The sequence below is a fragment of the Thamnophis elegans genome, chromosome 6 (genome assembly GCF_009769535.1).
Source record: "Thamnophis elegans isolate rThaEle1 chromosome 6, rThaEle1.pri, whole genome shotgun sequence".
NCBI lineage: Eukaryota > Metazoa > Chordata > Lepidosauria > Squamata > Colubridae > Thamnophis > Thamnophis elegans.
This window is the reverse complement of record NC_045546.1, coordinates 38,997,440-39,016,685: the sequence shown is the minus strand read 5'-3', so window position 1 is coordinate 39,016,685 and position 19,246 is coordinate 38,997,440. Positions and strand designations below refer to the sequence as shown.

The 19,246-nt window shown below is 36.9% G+C and overlaps 1 protein-coding gene across 2 annotated transcripts in view; it reads right to left on the bottom strand.

The window, feature by feature from the left end:
* The window catches only part of CRYBG3 (crystallin beta-gamma domain containing 3), a 67,088-nt gene extending 47,842 nt beyond the window's left edge, over nucleotides 1–19,246 (bottom strand). The window contains exons 1-3 of one of the 2 annotated variants that reach the window (XM_032219283.1): nucleotides 18,895–19,246; nucleotides 5,587–5,665; nucleotides 3,736–4,169 (exon numbers count right to left, since the gene is read on the bottom strand). In XM_032219283.1, the coding sequence (XP_032075174.1) occupies nucleotides 3,736–4,169; nucleotides 5,587–5,665; nucleotides 18,895–19,028 (647 nt within the window). In that variant the 5' untranslated portion in view covers nucleotides 19,029–19,246. The remainder of the gene's footprint in view (nucleotides 1–3,735; nucleotides 4,170–5,586; nucleotides 5,666–18,894) is intronic. The other variant, XM_032219282.1, reaches the window with a different exon arrangement.

Genomic DNA, 19,246 nt, shown 5'->3' with positions numbered 1-19,246 from the left:
TTTGTGCAATAGGTGTGTGCAGATAAGGAAGAATCTTTGGAAAGGTTTCTCTCCATGGGAATAACTACATCATTATGCTAACATGAATTATAACAGCCAATGCTATTATTAAAATGATGGCAGTTATAGCAAAACATCTGGAAGGTATTACAGTTAGTCCTCTACTTATAAACATAATTGAACCCAAAATTTCCACTGCTAAGCAAGACAGTTGTTAAGTAAGTCATGCTCTTTTTTTACAACCTTTTGCCACAGTTGTTAGCAAATCATTGCTTGCTGTTAAGTGAATCATGCAGTTGTTCAGCAAATCTGATTTCTCCCATTAACTTTGCTTGCCAGAAGTCAACTGGGAAGGTTGCAAATGGTGATTACATGACCCTGTATCAGTGCAAATGTCATAGACACATGACAGTTACCAAGCATCTACATTTTGATCATGTGGCCAAGATGATGCAACAGTCTTATGTGTGAACAACTGTCATAAGTCACCTTTTTCATTGTCACTATAACTTTGAACAATCACTAAAGAAATGGTTGTTTAGTAGACAAATGGACTACCTGTACAAAGGCTGTTTTACTTTATAAAACTATGTACAAAATCCTCACATGCACCATTTTTAAAAATATGGGAACAGAAAATGCAAAAGCTAAGTATCAGTTACTTGATGTTGTGGTTTAAAACAACAGTTTATTATTAGACTTTAAAATAGTTTGAACATTTCTTTCTTTTGGAGCAGTACGTAGGATTTGAACAAATATAAACCTACTTTCCGCTCATGTATTTTTGATTAAGTGATTTTATTAAAAAAATATGATGGCTATATTGAAGGCTATGTGCCAATAAACTGTTATTTGCAATTCAGTGAAGCTCGGTGCACACATGCATGGATAACTTTTAGCATGCTTCCTCTGTAACATAATGTTCTATGATTTAAACTGAATATAACTTTGCCTCAATTGAAAAGCATTGTTAAAGCAATGTACCTATAGTATTTGATTTGTAATACAGACATTAGTAAGCATAAATGAGATGTAAGCACATGTTATATAAATGAAATTAAAGAAAGCTATTGACTGTAAAATCAGGTATGTAGGTCACATATTCAGCTACTGTTGGGATGTACAATAAAATGCCTATGTCTCATTAAGAAAGATGTATGAGTCAGGTATTACAACCTATAAAAAGTGATATTCTGTCATGGATTATATATAATTGGTATAATCTCTGCCTTAAATGTATTTTATATAAGTACAAGTGAATAGAGACTAAATGAATCTAAAATAAATACAAATTCTCTTGCACTTAACAGCCCGCATAATGCTAATGGAAACTATAATAATGTTGCCAGGAGAGATTATTCTGATGCCATCCTTATTCTTTTTTGAGGGTGGGGGAGAGAAGCAGCTTATATATTTCAATAGTTCCATCTGGTATTTCAGAGCTCCCAAGATGTTTGATAAACACTTTAATCCTAACAGCTTTCACTGAAATAAAACATCTAACATTTGAGCGGAAAAAAGAAGATAATACTATATAATATAGTATTGGCATGTTTGCTTTTATGTTTACAGAATTTAGTTCGAAGTCTATAAACCACTTTGTTTTAAGATATATTTTAAAAATTGAAATAGTAAATAGAGAAAATTTAGCTCAAATTAAGCTCTTTATTTCTGTTGTAACTTATAGAATATTTTTATGACAGCTACATCTACCTGTTAACTAACCTTACAAAAATGCATAAAGAACTGTTTGCCATAAAAAAATAAAAAAATGCCATAATATATTTCTAAGTCATATACTTTATTGAATACTGTTGAAAAATTGTGCCATTACTGCCCAAGACAAAAAGTCATTTCAACACCAGTAGTTCTCAGTTAATGACCATTTGTTCAGCAACTTTTTGAAGTTAAGGCACTGAATGACTGGTACTTATAACTGGTCCTCAAAGTTCCAGCCATCGAAGAATCCCTGCAGTCACATGATTCTGGTACTTGGCAACCAGGTCCCACTTATAATGTTTGGGTTATCCTGTAGTCACATGCTCATCATTTGTGATCTTCCCTGCTGACTGATGTCTAGCCCAAGAATGATATAGTGTACTTCCCTTCTGGCAGTGGCCATCCCAACTTGGCCACATCCTCTCTTGTTTGGTAGTAGTCAACCATAGCCAAATCACCCTTGTGCACACGCTCCCTCACCTGGCAAAAATCACCCATGGTTTAGCATGCTGATGCTGTGTCACAGGAGGCCTTTGTGCTTCTTCCTCCCCTAGAACTACTCCCAGCCTTGTTGCGCCCATGCTACAACAATCACTTACACACTCACATGTTTACAAACTACCTGGACTTGCAACTTCCTACCGGCTTCCCCACTGAGTTTGCTTATTGGACTCTGGCAGGAAGTTGTGAGAATGTCTTCATTTAATGACCGGTAATCTTTGTTTAATGACACCAATGGCTAGGATTGCCATTGCTAAATGATGTGGGCATGGGATGTCATGCTTATGATCCCATTGCTGAGTCACAGAAATTCCAATCCCAATTATTGTCATTAAGTGAGCACTACTTGAAAGCACAAAAGAGACAGATCTGAAAGATATTCAAAACTGGTCATTCAAAACACTGTACTGCATTTTCTAAACTGTAATAAACTGTGAATCTATCTGCATAAAACAAGCCACTCACATTTCTCTACACATTTTCATTATGCAAAAGGCATACATGAAGAAAACTCCATGGAAAACTATGCTCATATCCAGGGTCCATGTTTGTGAAACATAAAAGAGTGACCCTGGACATGATCAAATATGTTCCAATCTCTGTAGAGTGATTTTCTACTGAGTAACCATTCTGTTTTCATGTACTCTCATGTTCCTGCTGTTACGAAGATGCTTTTTTGTTTCCTGTAAATGGGAAACTCTGTTTTGCAATAGTGAGTGATGTTGCAGAAGTAGCTGCGTTTGTGTAAACCTACCTATGAAACACAGTTTGCTCTAAAGATTAATATACTGGACTAAGATTGAGAAGATCTGAGTTTTAGCCTTGCCTAAATTTTAGCAGTTGTCCTGGGCCAGTTATTTTTTCTTAGCTCTAAAGTGGCAAGGGCAAATCATTTCCAAAATTGTTCCCTAAAAACGGTTATGAATTTGCTGATGTAGTATGTAAGAGTCAAGACTCACTAAATGCATAAAGAAACAAACATTTGTGTAGGTATTAATTTCCAGCTTCAGGATAAAAAGACCATCTTAGTCCAGCATTTTGCTTTTTACAGTGACTAAACCAGATAGTAGTATTTATCTCTGCCGAATTTATGTGATTCGCCTTCACTAAAGCTAGTTCTGCTATATGCTTACTTCATTTTTTTCTTGTATTACTGTTTCTACAATTTGCCTGATAATGTCATTAAAATGAGTGGCATATAATTTTTACAAATTAACCATCTTTTTATTTTTGATACCTCCTTCGTTATTAGATTCAACTGATAAAGAATATGTAAAATGTTTATAATCTCTCCTCATTCTTTGTTTTTAATTTTGTAAATTCAAACTTTATATATATAAGACTATATCTTTTGCATGACTCTCTCACTGATGAATCTTTAAAAAGTAGACCATACAGGATGAGAACTATTTTATATACAGTATGAATTGTTCAATATGAATAACATTGAAGAAAATTTTTATGATCCTATGAGATCAAATTAAAAATATATTTAGATACTATATTTGAACTCACTTGGCTGTTTCAGCAGATTGATCCTGAGGTTCCTGTAAATGTTGTGGACTAGATTTAATTCTTAAATTACTGTCTTCATCTTTGCTTGATATTTTCTGTTCAGTTCCAAAATTTGAAATGACAAGTATATTTGATTTGAGATGCTCAGTATGTCCTTTGTCTTGATGGCTATCTTGATCTGAAAAGCCTTTTTTAGTTTTGCAATGTCCATCTTCAAAATTAGAAGGCTCTTTTTCTTTGTATGATGTTTTAGAAGAAATACCAAATAAACTCCCAAGATATTGCAAAAATCCTTCTTTAGACCGTTTATTGTTATTGTTTGCCTTGCTTTCATGAATCAAACTAGGAAGACTTTTTGCTTTCTTTAATTCCTCTTGAGTGGTAGATCTATTCAAGCCTTCTGTACAGAAATCTGTATTTTTACAGACTGAAACCTACAAGGAAAGAAACAGATTATTTTATCAATTGTTGAAGAGGAACTAGATTTGTATCCTGTCTTTCCTATGAAAGTATAGGAAGCATAAGGTAAGCACATAGTCAGTTCTTTTCATTGTATTGTTCCTATAAGAGAATTAATAAGGGCATGCCAGTTTCTTAAGAGATGAAGATGAGGGTCTTCCCAATCTAAAGCCAGAGCTCTTTCTGCTTAAGCATACTGGCTCTCATTAAGTGTACTGGAATACATTAATGTACAATTTTAATGCCAGTGCTTTATTCAGGGCATACATAATATTATCTAAATCTACAGTACATTGAGCATTGCTAAGTATGCATAACACTGATTCTATAAAGGCAGAAAACTAGCTCTTTTACTAAAAGTTACATGAAAAAGAATCTTCACTATGAGATCTGCATTTTATTTTTTGAAATATATGTTCTTCATATGTAATGGATGTAATAGCATTACATAAAAATAAACAGTTGCAGCATTAGCAGCTATTTTTAGTTAATAAATCTCCCCCTCCCCCAGGAATGATTAAAGTGGCATGTCTGCCAGGCTTCTTCCCCAAGAAAGCCTATTTTTAAAAAGCCAGTATCTTTTTCTCTTTCTTCTTACCTATGGGCAGTATATCTGACTATTGCTTATATAAGATGTGTCTATTTCACTAATTCTTCAGACCATTATTCTTTTATGCAGAATTTTTCCTTAATGTCTCTCACATAGTGTCTTTCTTTTCCCCTTACTCCTAGCAGGGAATTTTGCCTTAGTTACCTGTGGAGAGTTTTTTTTTATCTTTATAAAATCCCAAATTTTGGGAACTGATGGGAGATGAAGCCAGAAAACATATGAATCTGTTGATGTTCTGATGGTTTTTATTGTGCTGTATATTAGAAGTCAACATGGGCATATTGTGATTCTGAGAAATTTAAATTCTATAAATAAATAAATAATAATTCAAAAGTCATTTCACTGTCTAAGTAATTATCATTACAAGCATTACATTATATATAAGGTATAGGCAAGATAGAGTACAGAAAAATCTTTTGTTTCACAGATGCCACAATGCTCTACTGAAACATGTACACTGTATAGCCATGTTATATTTTTCTTATCTCATTAAAATATTTAGTTTTGAAAAGCTAGAATTGGAACTGCTGGCATAATATATATTAATTACATTTATGCTTGAATTGTATCTATTTTCTTGCTTTTAATTTAACATTTCATGCCATTATTGATGGCAATTATTATTTAATTAAAAAAATACACACAAAGTATTTCAGGACAACATATTCTGCATATAATGAAACAGACAACAATACAGGAAAACCCATACAAAAATAAACTGATAGTTTTTACAAAGAATAAGACATAAGTCTGGTTCCTATTATAATAATAAATAGAAAGACCTTTAATAATTCTGGAAGAGGACTGCTTTCTTTTCTTGGAGAAATCACATCCGTAGATTCATCTTCCTTAATTTCAACACTGAAAAAGAGAGAAAGAGATGTAACCTATTTGAAAGTCCAAAAGCATTTTTGAAAGAAAGTGCAGAAATCAAACACATTTATTTTGCCTGCTTGCTTTCTGTCATCTTGGCATTTCTTGTGTTTAGACAGCTTTTCTAAACCTGATCAAAGCATTTCCTTTATTGTCATAAACTTTCCAAGTTCATTTTTTAAACTCCAATATTTTTTCCTATTTTTAACACAACTCTTCTGTAGTATATTTTTAAAACTAGTCAGTTAATTTGATTTTTATCTTAAGGTTACCATCTGTTTAATCTAGAATTTTGTCCCTTATCCTTACATAATGGTAGCTATAATTGTAACTGCCTTGCAAAGTTTTTTGCTTATTGATTAGATTTGAATGCTATCTAATATCCAATGATACTGGATGGCTGGTATAGAATAAAATTATAAGTAATAATAAATTTCCCAATAATTTAATCCTAAATTGGAAGAAATTTATTTTTTTTGCGTATATAAATCACGTATTTAAATTATATAAAATTTAAATATCTCTTTATTTTAAATTTAAATTTATTTCAAATTTGGTATAATAAATATCATTCCTAAGAGTGTCTTGCTTTTATAGTCATAGAGACAGACACATGAGAAGTTTGTTCTTGCTCAGTTGAAATGATATTAGCTCAACTAATTTCCAATTTAAATGGTTAACAATTTAGAATTTGAATAATTAGTAAAGAATGAGTTGAATTAAAAGACTTAATACAGTAGAAGACTCAGATAACATTTAAGTTCAAACATGGTTAAGTGTTGAATAAGCTAAATTAACAGCATCAACATCAGAGGAAATCAACACAAATTTGTCTACTTCGGAGTAATTTTGTGTTATATTTCTCAATATACAATTTATATTTCAGTAGGTTAGGACCAAAAAGTATTTTTGGAAACTAGACTGTATAAAATATGCAATATCAAATTAAGTGAAAACAAATTATATGCTGGATTTCAGTTAAGCTCCAAGTATTTCATTCAAATTTCCTCCAAAACAAAAACAATTTTAAAACCAAGATCTTCCATAATAAAAGAAAAATACTAGAGTTATTACTTTTGTTTGTTTATTTAAGATACTTCTATAGCCATCCATTTTAAGAAACACAATTGTAGGTTCCACACAGTAGCAGTACAAAACCAACACACACACCCCCCCCCGCAATGCAGTCAAACAGTCTTAACCTCACCCTATTCCAATACTTGGATGACAAACTAGTTCTCTATAGCCTACTCAAAGAGAGGAGAGCCTATTAGGTCTCAAGGGGAAGATGTTCTATAGGACAGGGACTGCTAAGGAAAAAGGGTGCTAGGTCCCACAACATTTAGGGGATCTGGAGTGTGTTTATTGATAGAATGGGAATATACTGTCAGGGAAATAATTTCACAAATAATCTGGCCCCATGCTAAGATTATATGGAACAATGGAACAAAACTAGAAGCCCAAGGCCTCTCACACTTCGAAAGTATAATGTTGGCAAACCTAGGGATGCCAAACACTGTGAGAGCCACTGCATTCTGGACCAGTTGTAGTTTCTAGATGATCTTCAAAGGCAGTTCCACATAGACCATATTGTAGTAGCTGTCTACAACAATAGTTGAATGGCTTTTTAAGAAGGAAAACATATATTCCACACAGATAACTTTCCACACTTAATACAAACAATAGCAAACATACAAACTTAGCCCGGAGTTTAAAATATGGCCAGAAAAAGAAAAACTATTTTAAATAATATTTATTTTATTAAAGACTGGCAATTATAACCAATTGTAAAAGTAAGGTTCTTCATTTCTAAAATAAATTGATCTTCCATTTGAATGCATGTACACACAACTCATTCTCTTGCATAAGATTATAAAAACATATTGTTATATATGCTGTGGATAAAGTGTTAAGGGACAACACAACACAAAGTACATTCCAACAGTAAAAACAAGCTTGTAGACATCAGGAGACATAACTATATTAACTTCCATAAAATGCAATGTTTCTTACTCCTAGTAGGAAAATATACTTAGGTTATTGCCATAAAGGAGGTGTCCCGGGGAAACTAAGGAAGGAACATGAGGTCCTGGACTGTTTTTATTCCTTTTCCTCTTGTTCTTGTTATTTGAAATGGAGAACCTCCATTGTCCTATTTAGGTGTCACTACAGGAGTAGTGGGGACTAGAAAACGGCTGATCTGTTGGGTCCTCACTTTAGCTGGCTCATCATGGGTCATTTCAGCTTGGTCGTCATTTCAGAGATATTTATTTACCTAAACAGATAAGCAGAATGACCACATGCTAACAAAAAATCAGTGAGAGTAGGAAGAAGAAATTTCTGGTTTCCTTCCTGTTTCTCCACTGACTTTACTTGTGGAAAACTTGCAGGGAGAAAATTAATGGGGAAGCTGGGAGGGAAACTGTCAAGTTGCTCAGCTAAGCCTCTTCCACCCACACTAGTCCCTCTGTGCTCTCACTTCACTGGCCACTCACATACCCTTCCTGACCCTCACCATACCCTCTCTGATTTGTGATGTATCTCTTGTGCATTTCTGTACCCTTCTCAATGTTCATCTCACCTCTTGCATGCTCCTTTGCTCACTCCCTCACTCAGTAACAGTGACTTACGTGTCTGCTGGCCTTGAACTTGTAACTCCTGCCAGCTTCCTCACTGAATTTGGTTGTGGGAAGTTGGCAGGGAATGTCAGCAATCATGACTGAGTTTAGAATTTCTGCTAATTTCCCCAGACTTGTGGGACACTCTCAGGGAGCACTAGAAATTTAGATTTTTAGATTTTTTTTTTTAGATTTAGATTTTATTAAGAATTTATATGCCGCCCTTTTCCCTGGAGGGACTCAGGGCGGCTTACAATAATGAGGGGAAGGGGGTGCAAGACAAGACTTAAAGGAAAAAAAATCGTGAATAAAAGAAAATTATCCATAAAAACACAACATTCATTCAACATTCGGGCGGGGTGAGAGTAATCCTATCCCCAGGCCTGACGGGATAGCCAGGTCTTCAGGGCTGTGCGGAAGGCCTGGACTGTGGTGAGGGTACGGATCTCCACGGGGAGGGTGTTCCATAATGTCGGAGCTGCAACTGAGAAGGCTCTCCTCCGCGTAGTCGCCAGTCGGCACTGACTGGCGGATGGAATTCGGAGGAGGCCTACTCTGTGCGATCTGATGGGACGCAGGGAGCTAATTGGCAGGAGGCGGTCTCTCAAATAGTCAGATCCACTACCATGGAGCGCTTTATAGGTGGTAAGTAGGACCTTGAAGTGCACCCGACGATCAACAGGTAGCCAGCGCAGCTCACGGAGGATTGGTGTTATATGGGCGTACCGTGGTGCGCCCATAATCACTCGCGCGGCCGCGTTCTGAACTAGCTGAAGTCGTCGGATGCTCTTCAAGGGCAGCCCCATGTAGAGCACATTGCAGTATTCCAGCCTAGAGGTCACAGAAATGATTATCATGAGGCTGCAGCTGATCGTGGCAGTGCTGAAATGCCCACATTTCCAAATCTGAACCCTCAGAAGTAATGGGTCCTGGATTTTGGATGCATTCTGTAAGTAATCCCATTTGAAATACCTTGTTGTTGCCCTCTGATGATTTATTCGGCCAATTGAAAGTTATAAACAGACACAACAGTTTTAGCATGCAGATAAGCCCTGCATTTCCTACCTCATCTTCAAAGGCCATAATACTTTCAACAGCTATACCTACAGTCATGTACTTTATTAGCTAGCATCTCCAATCCATTGCTTCTTTTCCAACATCTTCTTCTATTCTAAACACATAAACAATTGCTCCAATTTACAGATAATTTTCGGGTGGTCTTCCTATAAGATACTGTTGCAGGTGAAACAATACTCTTTCAAGCCTTTTTGGATAGATGTATATTTGTGAAGATTTGGCACAACATTTTCAAAGTTTTTTCCCCATCATGTAGATAAAATATATTTTGGTTGAATAGTAGCCACTTTTTCCCCTACTTTCAAGTAATAGAATTGGACGCTACCTTATAGGCCTTCTAGTCCAATTCCTGCTTAAGCAGAAGACCCGATACCATCCAGGTTAAATGGCTATCCACTCTATTTTTTAAAAAGTCTCCAGTGATTGAGCACTTACAACCCCAGGAGGCAAGCTATTCCATTGATTAATTGCTCTTGCTATCAGAAAATTTCTTGTAGCTCTCTTCAACAAGTTTTTACTTCAATTCTTGTCCTGCACTAAGTCAGTCTCTTCTTTGTGATAACCTATCAGGTACTGAAAGACAGTTATAACCCCCCCCCCCCAATCTTTCTCTTCAATTTATTTGGACATGATCCCTCAAATATTCACCATACAATTTAGCCTCCAGATTCTTTATCATTTGTTGCTATTCTCTGCATACTTTTCAGAATCTCAATTTTATTTTTTGGTATTGGGGCAGCCAGAACTGTACACATATTCCAGTACAGTGTAAAATGGAACAATCACTTCTTGTTGTCTTGATGCTATCCCTCTGTTCATACAGTCTGTATTGGCCTTTCTGGCAGTTGCAACACACTGCTGGTTTATACTTATGTGATTGTCCACTAGGATGCCTAGATCTCTTTCAAATACTGTTGTTGACCTAGGTACCACTTATTCTGTATCTGTGCACTTAAGTTTTCTTGTCTAAGTGTAAGGCCTTACTTTTCTCACAGTTGAACTGTATTTTATTGGATAGGGTCAAATGTTCAAGTCTATCAAGATTCTTCTGGATCTTGAGTCTATCTTCTAAAGTGTTGGGCTACTACCCCCAACTTATCAAATGTAAATTTGATAAGTTCCCCTTCTATCCCTTCATCTAAATATTTATAAAGACATTGAAGAGCATAGGGACTAAGAAATAACCATGTGCTACCCCACCACATGCTTCCCTCCATGTCAATGTAGTTCAATTAAATTCCATTCCAATACACTGAGTGAGGTTGGTCAGCCAGTTACCAATCTGTCTGGTGGTGATGTGACTATTGCACATTTTTCCATCTTCCCAAAATGTAGGCTATGGTTTACTTTGTCAAAGTACTTTAGAAGACTACTTATTTTTAGGGAAAAAATAGAAGTAAAAAAGAGAAGGTTGAAAGGCTGCATGCTAAGGTAAGAATAGAGGTTTTAAGCAGTAGGAAAAATTGTGCAACACTTGGTATAATTATACCAAGCTAGTAATTGATGCAAGAAGAAAGATTCAAAAGAATAGGTCTAAAGATAATGTTTGGAACTTCGGTTCATCTACTGAAACAGAAAAGATGAGCTCAAACAAGATTTTGATGAAAATTTACATAATATAATACTACTGCTGAGGGAAAGATTGCAGAGAAAAAGCAACAGATGAGAGGGAGTACTTAATCTTCTGCCATTTGCTAATTCTTTCTCTAGACATTTTTCCTAATAAACTCCAAAATGGGAAATACATTCAGCCTCAAGACATTGGGTGGAAAAGAAGATTACAAACCACTTGATTTTTATTAATACTTTACATTTAAAAAATGTGTATCACTGTTATGGAAATACATAATAGGAGTGCCATCCTGTTCAAACTGGTATGGCAAAAATAGAGAAAATACAGTGTTTATTAGTATACCTATCACACAATTCTCATAAAGTACAGACACCATGCTACATCTAAATAAATAAAACACCCCAAATCATTAGAGATTACCGTATTTTTCAGAGTATAAGATGCTGGGAGTATAAGACGCAGATTAGTTTTTGGGGAGGAAAATAAGAAAAAAAAAAGCTTCTGCCTCTGCCTGCCAGCATCTATCAGTATTCATCTGGCTAGAGTCCTTAGCAAACACCCTGGTCAGTTTCAGCACATTATTGCAGGCTGATTCAGCTTGAGCAGCTGACTGGCGGGTGGATCGGCCTCCCGGAATATCCCCAATCAGCTGTTCCCAAAGGTGAACGTTAACAACTGGTTCGCTAGTTATGAGTGCGCGCCCCTATTTGGGGCTGAAATGTAGCTTCAAACATGCAGCTATAGCAATAGCAATAGCAGTTAGACTTATATACCGCTTCATAGAGCTTTCAGCCCTCTCTAAGCAGTTTACAGAGTCAGCATATTGCCCCCAACAACAATCCGGGTCCTCATTTTACCCACCTCGGAAGGATGGAAGGCTGAGTCAACCCTGAGCCAGTGAGATTTGAACAGCCAAACTGCAGAACTGCAGTCAGCTGAAGTAGCCTGCAGTGCTGCATTTAACCACTGTGCCACCTCGGCTCTCTGATCTACTCAGGCAGCTCCGGTGAGGACAGCAGGCATGGCATGGAACAGGTCTTACCAGGCAGCAGCTATTCCAGGCTGGCCTCTGCGTGTCACATTTTCAGGCAGTTCAAGGCAGCAGGGATTGGCAATGGCCTGCTAGAACCGCCAGAAAATGCATCATGCAGAGGCCAAAAATGGGGTGTGCGGATGCTGAAAACGCGATGCACAGAGGCCAAACATGTGATCCATGGAGGTGGCGATTGGTGGCGATGTGCTCTGGCGATCCCCACAGCCTTGAATGGAAAATACTGAAAATGCAAGGCACAGAGGCCAAAAACATGAGGCATGGAGACAGTGATGATCTGTGGCAATACCTGCAGCCTGGAGCAGGTCTAAAACACGATGGCAGAGGCCAAAAATGGCCAAAGGATGGGGGCCAGTGGGTGGGTGGGTCTACATTCAGTGTATAAAATTTTCACCCTCTTTTAGGGGATGGGAAGTGTGATTTATACTCTGAAAAATAGGGTCCCATAATATGAAAACATTTTCTTTCTCTGTAAAATCTATATATTAATATACCGTTAAATCGTCAAAACTCATCCAAGCATCATACCAAGTTTATTTTCCCATCTCTGTTCTTTATTTTAAAAAAAATCTTCTGGAAGTGTTAGGGGAAGAAACCTATCCTCCTTTAATAAGCTATCCACCCACATTATGTATACAAAGTTTATTTGCAGCATTAGGCACCAATACTTGTAAAACAAAAGGAAGTAGTACTGGCAAGAGAAAGTAAATATATTAGTTTTGGCAATAAAATTGGTTAAGTTTGGAGTCACACAGGAAGATAAGGGTTCTCAAAATAGGTTCCAACATTTTCAGGCTATATAAAGATACTGTCATTCCAAGACTGATATAGGATAGCAATATAGCTTTAATTTAAGCTTAAATAAAACTCACTGAGTATAGGGTAATTTTCAATATAATGTATATTAAAACTTTTAAACAAGAAGGTAAAAGCTAACACAAACTACTAGAAAGTAAGAAAGGAAAAAGAATAAAACCCCAAGAAACAAAAAGTGCAAGACAAGACAAGAATAAAGAATAGAAAAGGAAAAGTATAAAGAATTGGCTTCCAAAATTCCCCACAGCCATTACAAATACATTTTGAACTCAATTACATTATATTACTTTATTTGTATAATCTATTCTGTCTAATCATTAAAAATGTAAGTCCCAAGCTTTTTTTTTCATTTCTATGCAAAAACAACAACAAACAAACAAACAAACAAACAAACAAACAAACCGTAAGAGGCTTCCAGGCAGGAATAAATGTAGATAATACTTTTTTGTCTAATCAAAGAAGTCCAGTGCTGGGATAATTAGCAAGAAGAATATTAATCTTTTTATTTACATTCATTGGAGAGGAAGGGATTACAAGAGAATAAGCAGGTACACCAGAAGAATATGCTAGCACAGGATCCAGTGAGCTCCTTATGAGGGGAGCAAAAAAAAAAGTGTGTAACTTATTAGGGTCCTTCAGTGTCAGTTATAATACTGAACTAGTTGGAGGGTTCTAAGGCCACAGAGCTGAGTTTAACAACTTGCGATTACTACTGTTTAGGGACATTCTACAAAGAACCTCCGGAATAGATAGCTAGTTCAGGCAAAGTCTCCACTCTGTGGGATGGAGGAACAAAAATCCTGTTAGGCAGAGACAATGCTTACTGAGTGTAATGGTGAACATGTGACTGAAAGTTGTTACAAAGGTTGTAAATGCAGGCATAGTCACAAAATTACTTTTTCCTTACTTTCATAACTGTGAACAGTCACTATTCAAGGCAGTCACTAAATGAAGACAACCTGCAAATCAAATACAAAATTCAAAAACATTTGAAGAATTAGGAGTGGCTGGCAGTGATGTGACAAATAAAGAGAACAGCTACTTGCATATTATTGTCAATGTTTTGCTTTTTGTTTTGCCTTATAGTTCAGGCCTTTAGCTCAGCTTCTACATATGAAAGTAGAGTGTCTGTCTCTAAAAAGCACGGGGTTTCTTAAAAATTTAAACAATCTAAGATGCCCCTAGAATTTCCCATCCCATAATTCAAAATCATGTAAAAAATACTGATTTCTATTGTCTTTCTCCATTTTCCTTTATAAATTGGAACTCAACAGTTGTTATTTTAATGAGTGCTATCATCATCTTCAGAATTGTCCTTCCATATCCAGAGCTTGTTGTATTATCTCTCAAGTTAACTATTCAGAAACTACCTTTTCTGAAACCTTCTCAACCCTACCTGTTGAGTTCATGCTTTTGCATTATTGGGTTGGGTTTTTTTTTTTTTTTGTTATGAAGTCTTTGGTAAAACTTTGCTTGTTTGAATGTGATGGTTCAATAATTTGTGTTCTATTTTGAATTTCCATTATATGTTATAGCATATACACCATATACACCAGTCTTTCCAGTCCTTCAGCTTCAGTTTTATTTCATATTTGTTGACCCAGCTTTTTAAATAGCTCTGCTCCTATTACTTTAAAGATTTCAATGGGTATTTAATTGGTGCCTGCTTTCTAATTTGACAATTTATTTACTGCTATCATACCTCATCTTATTTATTACAGGACTTATATCCTTCAAAAGACTGGATAGTTCATAAGCATTAAAATATTCTAATAAAACAATAACAAAAACAAATACTTAATTAAAGGCATTTCACTGTCTTCATGAATACCAACAATATGGAGGCCACCTATCTCTGTATCTCTTGACAGGATGTACCTCAAGTTCCCCAAGCACCACCGGATCAGCCCTCCCAGGTAAATTAGACAGGAAACCCAACCATATGATCTAACTCTTTATTGTATTGTAAAGTTACAGTAACAGAATCTTGCAAAGTACAAACTTCCTGTTGCCTTTTTAAATTGCTTGATTAGGGCGGATTCTTCTTAGAGTTCTTTGTTTGACCTTTACGCCTTTGGAGGATCCTCCCTCTTTTGTCTGATTGTTTCCTAGCCAGCATCTCTTCCCCTTCCAAGGTCTCACTCATTCACACACACACACACACACTTGTACGCAGAGCTTAGTTTCTGCTTGGAAAAGATAATTCAGAAGATATCAAGGAACGAAAGCATGAATGGTTTTATAGATCAAAAACAGCACTTTAAATTGGCAGATTGCTTGTATGTACATATGTATACATGTATGTATATATGTATGTCTTCAAGTCATTGTTGACTCCTGGTGACTGCCTAGACAACTCTATGTAGTTGTCTTGGCAAGATTTTTCATAAGTGGTTTGACATTGTTTCTTTCCTAGGATTGCAAGTATATAAGTGGCCCAAGGTCACCACGTTGGCTTTGTGTCTAAGGTGAAACTAGAACTCATATTCTCCCAGTTTCTAGTCCAGTGCCTTTACCACCACAGCAAATGGACTCTCACTTGGAAATATATTGGTAAGTAATGTGGTGCTTCTAATCCGGGTGTAATGTTGTTGAAGCAACTCTCAACTGCTGCATTCTATACCATTTAGTTTCCGAGTAGTCTAGAAAAGCAGTTCTAGATAGTGTGTGTTGCAGTAGTCCAATTTCAAGATAATGAGGGCATGTGTGACTCTTGCCAATATCTCATATTCCAAGTTTTTCCTAGCACATACAATAAATTTGGACAAAGGCTTGGTGATATCTTCTTTCTGCTAATCAAGCAGAAGCCTTACATAGGGGAAGTGACCCTAATGTCTCTTCAGATAGAGTGCAACCTGGATCCAGACTTGGCACAGGACCCAATGAGAAGCCAAGATGTTTTTTGAATGAACGATACTCCATCTTGTTGGGATTTAGTTTTAGTTTATTTTGTTCCATCCAATCCAATTAGCCACAGTAGAAATTAACAGCCAGATATCCGTTCATTGCTGATACATCACCCAAAACTGATCTCCTCCAGCAGTTTAATACTGATCTTAAAGAGGCCTCTGATAGGTCTGAAAATATGGGTGAAGACCTCAAGTGCAAATCCTCCATTGCTACTGAATGGAATTATCTATTCAAAACAGAGAAAAAGGAACGCCGCTCAACCAATCTTTATAGGTGGTACAAGAGAATACCAAGTTGAGAGGTATAATGGGATCAAGAGGGCTTCATGCTCATTCTCCAAATCTCAACAAACATCATCCTCAAGACTTTCTGTCCCACATCCAGGCCTGAAGGAGAGGCTAGGTGGAAGTGATCAATACAGTTGGATCAAGAGATGGTTTCTTCAGACATGGCTACACTATTGTTTCCTTTAAGGTAGTCAGTACAAACAAATTATTAAAAGAAGTATTTTTGTACAGAAACCTTTTTGTATCTAGTGATATCCCTTTTGGCAACTCAAAGAAATCAAGTAGCAGATGATTCAGTCTGCATTTTGTAGAACTCAAATTGGAAAGAACTTAAATTGGAAAGAACTTGTCCATTTTCTCAGAATCCACAAACTAGGTCTTCACAAAACATTGTCCCAGTCACCTAATGAAATATGCTCAAGTTGAGTCTATGCTAAAATGCATTGAAGCAATCCGATAGCAAAAAGTCAAGGAAAAAATAGTCAAAATTGAATCACCATAAAAGCCATCACTGACTGGTATTCTGCTGAAACAACCAGGGCAAAGAAGTGTTGATGCTTCACTACTCTAATCACTGTAGCAACGATGGTGAACCTTTTTGCCACTGAGCACCCAAACCAGAATGCGCGTGTGCACATGCCATAGCCCTGGAAACCCGAAGACCAGCTGGCCAGTGCACATGCTCTGGCCGCTGGCCACCTGATCTTTGGGTTTCTGATGCTCTGTCATGTATGAAGATGAGCTGGCCGGAACGCATGCATGCACCGAAAACCAGAAGAGCAACTGGTGATGGCGCACATGCCCATAGGAAGGACTCTGTGTGCCACCTCTGGCACGCGTGCCATAGGTTCGCCATCACGGTACTATAAGATGGGTTCAGCCATGAACATGCGTTTGAGTTCTGTCAAGCTTACTCCTTGTTTACTACCATCATTGCTGGGAATTATAAGTTTTGGCGTTTTAGTGATGCTTTCTAATCAAATAATTTTCAGTCTACTTTATTGAATAATCAGAAAAATTCCATAATACTGTTATATCTTAATTATTATTGCTTAAATAAAAACTAAAAATGCCAAAACATGTATAATTCCCTGTAATGCCCAAACTGAAAATAAAAATATATATCAATGAAGTAATTATACCTTTAATTTAAACAAAATTAGATTGCAATTATGGTTTATCTAGGAAACTCATCAGTTCCTTAAACAACCAACTTTAAGGCACATAATTTCTTATTTACTAAATTATACAACATGGAAATGCTTCAATCAAAACTGTGGTGCACTAAAATTTGAAATGAAAACCTTTTTTAAAAAAAATGGCTGTTTATTTTTACTATCTAGAGTTTATTATTATAATCTTGAAAATAAAACATTATAAAGGCGCATAATAAAACACTACATAATTTTAACTTTTTGTTTTTGCCATATATTATAGGACCAAAAACCACTCTTACAATGGGATTTCCTCTCATTCTTTCCCTTTTCCATTTCAGGGTGTACTGAAAGGAAAGGAATGGGGGAGGGGGGAAATGCATTATGTTGATAAGTACTGTTACTGGATTCAATCTTGTTTGTTAAGTTTTGGACCATTATTGTAAGATTGTCATTAAACAATTTGAACATGTTTCAAATTGTGTAACATGTTTCACACATGAAAGCAATTCAAAACCGATTGTTTCAACCTCACTGGATTTGTTCTGAAGCTCTTTTGACCAGAAGTGGGAGAAAAGACTTTACCTAACTTACAAAAACTTTAAGAAAAGATATATTAAATCACCACAGCATTAGCTTAGATTACCACTATCTATTAACTTACTTTTACCTTGTATTTTATATAGTACCCATGTGAAATGTGCATATACACACAGGGGCTGCTCATAATAAAATGCTGAATATAATATAAAATGTGAGAAATAGATGCACTGGCACTCTTCCTAGACCAGTTGCTTTTATTATCAGAGGCATCTCTGGGAGTTTCCATACCTTTGTAACCCAGAAGAGGTTTTGCCAAAAGGCTCTCCGAGGGCAAAGGCTATTACTCCCCAAAATGTAAAAAAGCTTGAAAGTAATATTTGAACTTAAATGATCCAATTTTATTTACTAGCTAAATGCATGAACCGGAGGAAACGAAAGAGCCTAAAAGAGTAATCCCTATCTAGATCAGGGGTCACCAACCTTTGGGACCTCGGGGACCACTAAATTCATGATTTTAAATCCCGCAAACCACTAATATGATTTTTGTAAAAAAAAAGATAAATAGTATTTAGTGCAATATAAAAAATGCAAATATTTTTTCTGCGGACCACCAGTTGGTGACCGCTGATCTAGAACCTTTCCTTGAATGACAACAAACTGGTTTGAGACCCAGACTTGTGTACAGTTCACCTGCCTTGCCCCATGTGAAATTTGACTACTTATACTGAAGATGCTCTTAGCGTCTGAAGCTTAAAACAAACACTTTAAAAAGTTTTTTGTTTAAACAGAAGGCCACCGTTCGCCCTTGACAATTTATCCGGGCTTAACAAAAAAGTTTCCTCAAACCTTCCCATTTTGCGGGACATTATATGCATATAACGCTCTCCAAACCCCTCCACGGAACGACTCTGGCTGAGCTCGCGCCAAGGGCTAACAGGCGTTTGGCAAGTTTGCGGCTCTGGGTTTTGGGGCGAATTCAGCCAAAACGAAGAAGGGGTGATGCCAAAGAAGTATTGAAGGGTGGGGCGGGGAGAAGGATGGCGAGAAGGTGAAGGGGAGAGGGAGGGAGAGAAAAAAAGGAGCGAAGGAGAGGTAGATCGATCGAGAGCCAACCTACTCCAGCCAGCCAGGAAGGAAGGAAGGAAGGAAGAGTCTCCCTCCTGCCTTCAAACTTTGCCCCGTCCCTACCTTCGTGTGCAGTGCAGTTCAGGGGCTACTTTGCTCTGGTCTTCCTGTTCCTTGGAAGAACTTCTCGTAAAAAGGCGAGATAAATTGCTGTGCCAGGGGGAACCAGTTCTCCTTCGGGTATTCCCTCCAGACATCTTCAACAACCAGGATAAGCAAGCAGGCTACTTTTCCCCCCTCTTAAGGCTGAAAAACAACAACCAAGTGGCGAATCTCCGACGCTTGTCCTGGGGACGGAAGCTCTCTTTCTGACTAGCTTCCTAGTCCATTATTGTCCCAACGGGACCGAGCACAGCCAAGCCTGCCTCCCAGCACTCCCTCTCTCTCTCTCTCTCTCCCCGCCGTGGAGGCAGAA